At 47.8% G+C, this 10335-nt stretch overlaps 1 protein-coding gene across 1 annotated transcript in view; it reads left to right on the forward strand.

The window, feature by feature from the left end:
* LOC111968856 (EARP-interacting protein homolog) overlaps positions 1-10335 on the forward strand; it is a 52561-nt gene that overhangs the window by 14902 nt on the left and 27324 nt on the right. Inside the window, exon 5 of the mRNA XM_070445057.1 lies at positions 3158-3384. Within this exon, the coding sequence (XP_070301158.1) occupies positions 3158-3384 (227 nt within the window). The remainder of the gene's footprint in view (positions 1-3157; positions 3385-10335) is intronic.

The following is a 10335-nucleotide window of genomic DNA, read 5'->3' on the forward strand; positions in this document are numbered from 1 at the left end:
GTCAAAGATTTCCTTAAGTGTGGGTCAGTCACAGTGGTCAGGTTTTCTGCCACTGTGGGCTGTCTTTTTAGGGCCAACAATCATTCTAGTTTGCTCTGTTTCTTTTGTAAATTCTTTCCAATGTGTCAAGGAATTATCTTTTTGTTTTCTCATGATTTGGTTGTGTCTAATTGTGTTGCTGTCCTGGGGCTCKGTGGGGTCTGTTTGTGAACAGAGCCCCAGGACCAGCTTGCTTAACTTCTTATGGCTGCAATCCTTTTAACGGGATCGATATGACAACAGCCAGTGAAAGTGCAGGGCGCCAAATTCAAACAACAGAAATCTCATAATTAATATTCCTCAAGCATACAAGTATTTCACACAATTTTAAAGATACACTTCTTGTTTATCCCACCACAGTGTCCGATTTCAAAAAGGCTTTACAGCGAAAGCACCACAAACGATTATGTTAGGTCACCGCAAAATCACAGAAAAACACAGCCATTTTTACAGCCAAAGACAGGAGTCACAAAAAGCAGAAATAGAGATAAAATGAATCACTAACCTTTGGTGATCTTCATCAGTTGACACTCATAGGACTTCATGTTACGCAATRCATATATGTTGTGTTCGTTAAAGTTCATATTTATATCCAAAAACCTCAGTTTACATTGGCGCCATGTTCAGAAATGCCTCCAAATTATCTGGAGAAATTGCAGAGAGCCACATCAAATAACAKAAATACTCATCATAAACGTTGATGAAAGATACATGTTTTACATAGAATTAAAGATACACTTGTTCTTAATGCAACCGCTGTGTCAGATTTCAAAAAGCTTTACGGCAAAACACAATATTCAATAATCTGAGAACAGCGTTCAGCCACAAAAGGAAGCCATACAGTTACCTGCCAAATTGTGGAGTCAACAAAAGTTATAAATAGCATTATAAATCTTCACTTACCTTTTCTGATCTTCGTCGGAATGCACTCCCAGGACTCCCACTTCCACAAGAAATGTTCGTTTTGTTCGGTAATGTCCATCATTTATGTCCAAATAGCTATTTTTGTTAGCGTGTTTGGTAAACAAAAGTTCCGTAACAGTCAGTAGAAACATGTCAAACGATGTATTGAATCAATCCTTAGGATGTTTTTAACATAAATCTTCAATAAAGTTCCAACAGGAGAATTCCATTGTCTTCAGAAGTGCGATGGAACAGTGCTCCCTCTAATGGGAACGCRCATGGTCAGAGCATGGTCAGCTCATGATAGACCTGACTCATTCCCGTCTCCTTCGGCCCCACTTCACAGTAGAAGCATCAGACAAGGTTCTACAGACTGTTGACATCTAGTGGAAGCCGTAGGAAGTGCAAACTGACCCATATCCCACTGTGTATTCGATAGGCGATGAGTTGAAAATCGACCAACCTCAGATTTCCCACTTCCTGTTTGGATTTTCCTCAGGTTGTTGCCTGCCATATGAGTTATGTTATACTCACAGACATCATTCAAACAGTTTTAGAAACTTCAGAGTGTTTTCTATCAAATACTAATAATGCATATATTAGCAACTGGGACTGAGGAGCAGGCAGTTTATTCTGGGAACCTCTGATCCAAGCTACTCAATACTGCCCCTGCAGCCATAAGAAGTTAAGGGGCTCTTCTCCAGGTTMATTTCTCTGTAGGTGATGGCTGTGTTATGGAAGGTTTGGGAATCGCTTGCTTTTAGGTGGTTGTAGAATTTAACGGCTCTTTTCTGGATTTTGATCATTAGCGGGTATCGGCATAATTCACCTCTGCATGTCATTTTTGGTGTTTAACGTTGTATACAGAGGATATTTTTTGCAGTATTCTGCATGCAGAGTCTGAATTTGGTGTTTGTCCCATTTTGTGAATTCTTGTTTGGTGTGCGGACCCCAGACCTCACAACCATAAAGGCCAATGGGTTTTATAACTGATTCAAGTGTTTTAGCCAGATGCTAATTGTTATGTCAAATTTTATGTTCCTTTTGATGGCATAGAAGGCCCTTGCCTTGTCTCTCAGATCGTTCACAGCTTTGTGGAAGTTACCTGTGGCGCTGATGTTTAGACCGTGGTATGTATCGTTTTTTTGTGTGCTCTAGGGCAATGGTGTCTAGATGGAATGTGATTTGTGGTCCTGGCAACTGGACATTTTTTGGAACAAGATCTAGGTGCTGCTGTAGGCCGTCCTTGGTTGGGGACAGAAGCACCAGATCATCAGGAAACGGTAGACATTTTATCCTCAGATTCCACCCTCTGGCCCTGTGGAAAGAAATGTATGTGTTTTTTTTGCCAATTTTAACCACACACTTGTTTGTGTACATGGATTTTATAATGTCGTATGTTTGCCCCCCCAACACCACTTTCCATCAATTTGTAAAGCAGACCCTCATGCCAAATTGAGTTGAAAGCTTTTTTTAAATCAACAAAGCATGAGAAGACTTTGCCTTTGTTTTGGTTTGTTTGGTTGTCGATTAGGGTGTGCAGGGTGAATACATGGTCTGTCGTATAGGAATTTGACATTTGCTGAGGAAATGTACGAGTCTGCTGTTAATGATAATGCAGAGGATTTCCCCAAGGTTGCTGTTGACGCATATGCCCCACTAGTTATTGGGGTCAAATTTGTCTCCACTTTTGTGGATTGGGACGATCAGTCCTTGGTTCCAAATATTTTGGAAGATGCGAGAGCTGAGGATGATGTTAAGGAGTTTAAGTGTAGCCAATTGTTACGTCTGGTAAGACAAGGGGTGGGGGTGTGTCTTTTTGTCAATAACAGCTGGTGCGCGATGTCTAATATAAAAGAAGTCTCGAGGTATTGCTTGCCTGAGGTAGAGTACCTTATGATAAGCTGTAGACCACACTATGTACCAAGAGTTCTCATGTATATTATTTGTAGCTGTCTATTTACCACCACAGACCGATGCTGGCACTAAGACCGCACTCAACCAACTCTATAAGGCCATAAGYAAACARGAACATGCTCACCCAGAGGCGGTGCTCCTAGTGCCGGGGACTTTAATGCAGGCAAACTTAAATAACATTTTTTACCAGCATGTCACATGTGCAACCAGTGGGATGAAAAAACTCTAGACCACCTTTGCTACAGAGATGCATACAAAGCTTTCCCCTGCCCCCTCCATCTGGCAAATCTGACCATAGTTCTATTCTGATTACTGCTTACCAGCAAAAACTAAAGGAGGAGGTACCAGTGTCTAGCTCAATACGGAAGTGGTCAGATGACGCAGATGGTATGCTAGACTGTTTTGCAAGCCCAGACTGGAATATGTTCTGGGATTCATCCGATGGCATTGAGGAGTATACCACCTCAGTCATCGGCTTCATCAAGAAGTACATCATCGACGACGTCGTCCCCACAGTGACGAAACGTACAGTTGAAGTCGGAAGTTTACATACACCTTAGCCAAATATATTTAAACTCAGTTTAATCCTAGTAAAAGTTCCCTTGCTTAGGTCAGTTAGGATCACCACTTTATTTTATGAATGTGAAATTTCAGCATAATAGTAGAGAGAGTGATTTATTTCAGCTTTTATTTCTTTCATCACATTCCCAGTGGGTCAGAAGTTTACATACACTCAATTAGTATTTGGTAGCATTGCCTTTAAATTGTTTAACTTGGGTGAAACGTTTCGGGTAGCCTTCGACAAGCTTTCCACAATAATTTGGGTGAATGTTGGCCCATTCCTCCTGACAGAGCAGGTGTAACTGAGTCAGGTTTGTAGGCCTCCTTGCTCGCACACGCTTTTTCAGTTCTGCCCATGAATTTTCTATTAGATTGAGGTCAGGGCTTGTGTGATGGCCACTCCAATAACTTGACTTTGTTGTCCTTAAGCCATTTTGCCACAACTTTGGAAGTATGCTTGGGGTCATTGTCCATTTGGAAGACCCATTTGCGACCAAGCTTAACTTCCTGACTGATGTCTTGAGATGTTGCTTCAATATATCCACATAATTTTCCTCCTCAGGATGCCATCTATTTTGTGAAGTGCACCAGTCCCTCCTGCAGCCAAGCACCCCACAACATGATGCTGCCACCCCCGTGCTTCACAGTTGGATGGTGTTCTTCGGCTTTTTCATCCAAACATAACGATGGTCATTATGGCCAAACATTTTTATTTTTTTTTCATCAGACCAGAGGACACTTTCCCCATGTGCAGTTGCAAACCTTAGTCTGGCTTTTTTTTATGGCGGTTTTTGAGCAGTGGCTTCTTCCTTGCTGTCAATATAGAACTCGTTTTACTGTGGATATCGATACTTTTGTACCTGTTTCCTCCAGCATCTTCACAAGGTCCTTTGCTGTTTTTCTGGGATTGATTTACACTTTTTGCACCAAAGTATGTTCATCTCTAGGAGACAGAACGCGTCTCTTTCCTGAGCGGTGTGACGGCTGCGTGGTCCCATGGTGTTATACTTGCGTACTATTGTTTGTACAGATGAACGTGGTACCTTCAGGCATTTGGAAATTGCTCCCAAGGATGAACCAGACTTTTGGTCTACAATTTTTTTTCTGAGGTCTTGGCTGATTTCTTTATATTTTCCCATGATGTTAAGCAAAGAGGCACTGAGTTTGAAGGTAGGGATTGAAATGCATCCACAGGTACACCTCCAATTGACTCAAATGATGTCAAGTAGCCTATCAGAAGCTTCTAAACCATGACATAATTTTCTGGAATTTTCCAAGCTGTTTAAAGGCACAGTCAACTTAGTGTATGTAAACTTCTGACCCACTGGAAGTGTGATACAGTCAATTATAAGTGAAATAATCTGTCTGTAAACAATTGTTGGAGAAATGACTTGTCATGCACAAAGTAGATGTCCTAACCTACTTGCCAAAACTATAGTTTGTTAACAAGAAATTTGTGGAGTGGTTGAAACACTTAGGTTGGAGGCATTAAAACTAGTTTATGTCAACTTCTGACTTCAAATGTACATATCCCAACCAGAAGCCATCTATTACAGGCAACATCCGCATCGAGCTAAAGGCTAGAGCTGCCGCATTCAAGGAGCGGGACACTAATCTGGACGCTTATAAGAAATTCCGCTACGCCCTCAGACGAACCATCAAACAAGCAAAGCATCAATACAGGATTAAGATAGAATCCTACTACACCGGCTCTGACGCTCGTCGGATGTGGCAGGGCTTGAAAACTATTACAGACTACAAAGGGAAACCCAGACGCGAGCTGCCCGGTGACGCGAGCCTACCAGACAAGCTAAATGCCTTTTTATGCTCACTTCAGGGCGAGCAACACAGAAGCATGCACAAGCTGTTCTGGATGACTGTGTGATAATGATCTCGGTATCCGATGTGAGCAAGACCTTTAAACAGGTCAACATTCACAAAGCCGCGTGGCCAGATGGATTACCATGATGTGTACTCAAAGCATGCGCGGACCAACTGTCAAGTGTCTTCACTGACATTTTCAGCCTCTCCATGACCGAGTCTTTAATACCTACATGTTTCAAGCAGACCACCATAGTCCCTGTGCCCAAGGAAGCGAAGGTAACCTCCCTAAATGATTACCTCCCGGTGGCACTCACGTTGGTAGCCATGAAGTGCTTTGAAAGGCTGGACATGGCTCACATTAACAGCATCCACCCAGATACCTTCGACCCACTCCAATTCGCATATCGMCCAAACAGATCCACAGAACACAATCTTAATCGCACCCCACACTGCCCTTTCCCACCTGGACAAAAGGAACACCTATGTGAGAATGCTGTTCATTGACTACAGCCCAGTGTTCAACACCATAGTGCCCACGAAGCTCATCACTAAGCTGAGGACCCTGGGACTAAACACCTCCCTCTGCAACTGGTTCCTGGACTTCCTGACGGGCCGCCCCCAGGTGGTAAGGGTAGGTAAYAACACATCTGCCACGCTGATCCTCAACCCCTCAGGGGTGTGTACTTAGTCCCCTCCTGTACTCCCTGTTCACCCACGACTGCGTGGCCAAGCACGACTCCAACACCATCAAGTTTGCTGACGACAACAGTGGTAGGCATGATCACCAACAACGATGAGACAGCCTATAGGAAGGAGGTCAGAGAACTGGCAGTGTGGTGCCAGGACAACAACCTCTCCCTCAATGTGAGCAAGACAAAGAAGCTGATTGTGGACTTCAGGATTAGGTGGGCCGACTTGGCCCCCATTAACATCAAAGGGGGTGTTGGAGCGGGTCGAGACTTTCAAGCTCCTCGGTGTCCACATCACCAATGATCTATCATGGTCCAAACACACCAAGACAGGCGTAGAGAGGGCACGACAAAATCTTTTCCCCTCAAGAGTCTGAAAAGATTTGGCATGGTTCCCCAGATCCTCAATTAAGTTCAACAGCTGCACCATCGAGAAGATCCTGAACGGTTGCATCACTGCCTGGTATGACAACTGCTCGGCATCTGACCGTAAGACGCTACAAGGGTAGTGCATACGGCCCAGTACATCACTGTGGCCAAGCTTCCTGCAATCCAGGACCTATATAATAAGCGGTGTCAGAGGTAAATTTGTGGTCTATTTATTTATATATATATTTTTACCTTTATCCCTTTTTCTCCCCAATTTCATGGTATCCAATTTGTAGTTAGTGTCTTGTCTCATCGCTGCAACTCCCGTATGGACTCGGGAGAGTCGAAGGTCGAGAGCCGTGCGTCCTCCGAAACACGACCCAACAAAGCCACACTGCTTCTTGACACAGTGCCCGCTTAACCCGGAAGCCAGCCACACCAATGTGTCGGAGGAAACATCGTACACCTAGTGACCGTGTCGGCGTGCATGCGACCGGCCCGCCACAGGAATCGGTAGTGCGCGATGGGACAAGAACAACCCTGCCGGCCAAACCCTCCCCTAACCCGGAAGACACTGGGCCAATTGTGCGCCTCCCCATGGGTCTCCTGGTCACGGCCGGATGCGACAGAGCCTGGAGCCTTTGAACCAGGATCTCTAGTGGAACAGCTAGCAACTGCGATGCAGTGCCTTAGACCACTGCACCACTCGGGAGGACCCGGTCTGTATATTTGATCATTTTTGTATTTTGTCCTGTAGTTCATTCTATGTAATTGGRGAATCCAGTGGGTTCTAGGTCTTTAACAGTTGATTCTAAGATGTATATTTGAACATGTAAATGTTTTTGGTGTTTGTTCTTTGTTATAGAGCCAAAAGGATTGGAGAAGTGGTTTATCCATACATCTCTGTTTTGGATAGATAACTCTTCGTGTTGTTGATGTTTCTTATAGTTTTCCAATTTTCCCAGAAGTGGTTAGATTCTATGAATTCTTCAATTACATTTAGCTGATTTCTGATGTGCTCTTCCTTTATTTTCTCTCTCTCTCTCTCTCTCTCTCTCTTCTCTCTTTCTTTTCTTTCTTTCTGTTTTATGATTTAGGCTAATTGATATAATTGGGGGGCTGCTTTCATAAATCTGTGTGTGGTGAATACATTGACTTCAGATTGGAGCAGTTTTTATAGAATAAATTAATGAGAGAACTGCAACAATTGGTGGTGACTAAATACTTTTTGCCCCACTGTATGTTGTAGGAGAGGGAGGGAAATATAAGACCGTCTTGATACGGTGGTTATCAAATAATGAGCACCAGGGTATGGGCAGAGGTAGTATGGCGGTGTGAGTGCGTGTCTCACCGTGGCCTGGGTAGAGCTCTCCGTCAGGTCCCAGAGCAGAGCGTGGTTTCAGCCAGAGAGATCACATGCTTCCATCTCCCATGGGCTCCCACAGGACACTGGCAGCAGAGAGAGACAGAGAGAGCGGGAGGGGGTTAGTTCACAGGACACTGCAGCAGAGAGAGACAGAGAGAGCGGGAGGGGGGGTTAGTTCACAGGACACTGCAGCAGAGAGAGACAGAGAGAGCGGGAGGGGGGTTAGTTCACAGGACACTGCAGCAGAGAGAGACAGAGAGAGCGGGAGGGGGGTTAGTTCACAGGACACTGCAGCAGAGAGAGACAAGAAAGCGGAGGGGGGGGGGGGTTAGTTCACAGACACTGCAGCAGAGAGAGACAGAGAGACGGGAGGGGGGGTTAGTTCACAGGACACTGCAAGCAGAGAGAGACAGAGAGAGCGGGAGGGGGGGTTAGTTCACAGGACTGCAGCAGAGAGAGGCAGAGAGAGAGGGGGGGGGGGGGTTAGTTCACAGGACACTGCAGCAGAGAGAGACAGAGAGAGCGGGAGGGGGGGGGGGGGTTAGTTCACAGGACACTGCAGCGAGAGAGAGCAGAGAGAGCGGGGGGGGGGTTAGTTCACAGGACACTGCAGCAGAGAGAGACAGAGAGAGCGGAGGGGGGAGGGGGGTTAGTTCACAGGACACTGCAGCAGAGAGAGACAGAGAGAGCGGGAGGGGGGGTTAGTTCACAGGACACTGCAGCAGAGAGAGACAGAGAGAGCGGGAGGGGGGGGGGGGGTTAGTTCACAGGACACTGCAGCAGAGAGAGACAGAGAGAGCGGGGGGGGGGGGGGGGTTAGTTCACAGGACACTGCAGCAGAAGAGACAGAGAGAGCGGGAGGGGGGGTTAGTTCACAGAACACTGCACGAGAGAGCACGAGAGAGCGGGAGGGGGGGGGGTTAGTTCACAGGACACTGCAGCAGAGAGAGACAGAGAGAGCGGGAGGGGGGGGGGGTTAGTTCACAGGACACTGCAGCAGAGAGAGACAGAGAGAGCGGGAGGGGGGGAGGGGGGGTTAGTTACAGGACACTGCAGCAGAGAGAACAGAGAGAGCGGGAGGGGGGGGGGTTAGTTCACAGGACACACAGAGAGAGGCAGAGAGAGCGGGAGGGGGGGGTTAGTTCACAGGACACTGCAGCAGAGAGAGACAGAGAGAGCGGGAGGGGGGGGGGGGGGTTAGTTCACAGGACACTGCAGCAGAGAGAGGCAGAGAGAGCGGGAGGGGGGGGTTAGTTCACAGGACACTGCAGCAGAGAGAGACAGAGAGAGCGGGAGGGGGGGGGGGGGTTAGTTCACAGGACACTGAGCAGCAGAGAGAGACAGAGAGAGCGGGAGGGGGGTTAGTTCACAGGACACTGCAGCAGAGAGAGACAGAGAGAGCGGGAGGGGGGGGGGTTAGTTCACAGGACACTGCAGCAGAGAGAGACAGAGAGAGCGGGAGGGGGGGGTTTAGTTCACAGGACACTGCAGCAGGAGAGAAGAGAGAGCGGGAGGGGGGGGGGGGTTAGTTCACAGGACACTGCAGCAGAGAGAGACAGAGAGAGCGGGAGGGGGGGGGTTAGTTCACAGGACACTGCAGCAGAGAGAGACGAGAGAGCGGGAGGGGGGGGGGGGGTTAGTTCACAGGACACTGCAGCAGAGAGAGACAGAGAGAGCGGGAGGGGGGGGGGGTTAGTTCACAGGACACTGCAGCAGAGAGAGACAGAGAGAGCGGGAGGGGGGGGGGGGGGTTAGTTCACAGGACACTGCAGCAGAGAGAGACAGAGAGAGCGGGAGGGGGGGGGGGTTAGTTCACAGGACACTGCAGCAGAGAGAGACAGAGAGAGCGGGAGGGGGGGGGTTAGTTCACAGGACACTGCAGCAGAGAGACAGAGAGAGCGGGAGGGGGGGAGGGGGGGTTAGTTCACAGGACACTGCAGCAGGAGAGACAGAGAGAGCGGGAGGGGGGGGTTAGTTCACAGGACACTGCAGCAGAGAGAGACAGAGAGAGCGGGAGGGGGGGAGGGGGTTAGTTCACAGGACACTGCAGCAGAGAGAGACAGAGAGAGCGGGAGGGGGGGGTTAGTTCACAGGACACTGCAGCAGAGAGAGACGAGAGGCGGGAGGGGGGGGGGGGGAGGGGGTTAGTTCACAGGACACTGCAGCAGAGAGAGACAGAGAGCGGGGAGGGGGGGGGGGGTTAGTTCACAGGACACTGCAGCAGAGAGAGACAGGAGAGCGGGAGGGGGGAGGGGGGGGGGTTAGTTCACAGGACACTGCAGCAGAGAGAGACAGAGAGAGCGGGAGGGGGGAGGGGGGTTAGTTCACAGGACACACATGCATGAACACACACTTCAGTGAGAGAAAACACAAACACATATAATAACCACAGTATGAGCACACACAAGCACTCTCTCTCTCACACACACACAAACGACTTGGCCTGCAAAGGCTGCAAATACTGCAACCAAAGTTTATGAACATGATATGACAAGTTTGTAGTCAAATGACCACTATGCAGTATTTACTGCATACGACACACACACACACACACACACACACACACACCACCAGTAGATAAGAGCCCCTTCATGTACCTGCTATAGACCTGCTATAGACTGATTAGTCCTTAGTTCTAGTGGTGATAATGAGACTGGTCCAACCCTC

This window comes from Salvelinus sp. IW2-2015, linkage group LG9 (assembly GCF_002910315.2).
Source record: "Salvelinus sp. IW2-2015 linkage group LG9, ASM291031v2, whole genome shotgun sequence".
NCBI classification, from domain to species: Eukaryota; Metazoa; Chordata; class Actinopteri; order Salmoniformes; family Salmonidae; genus Salvelinus; species Salvelinus sp. IW2-2015.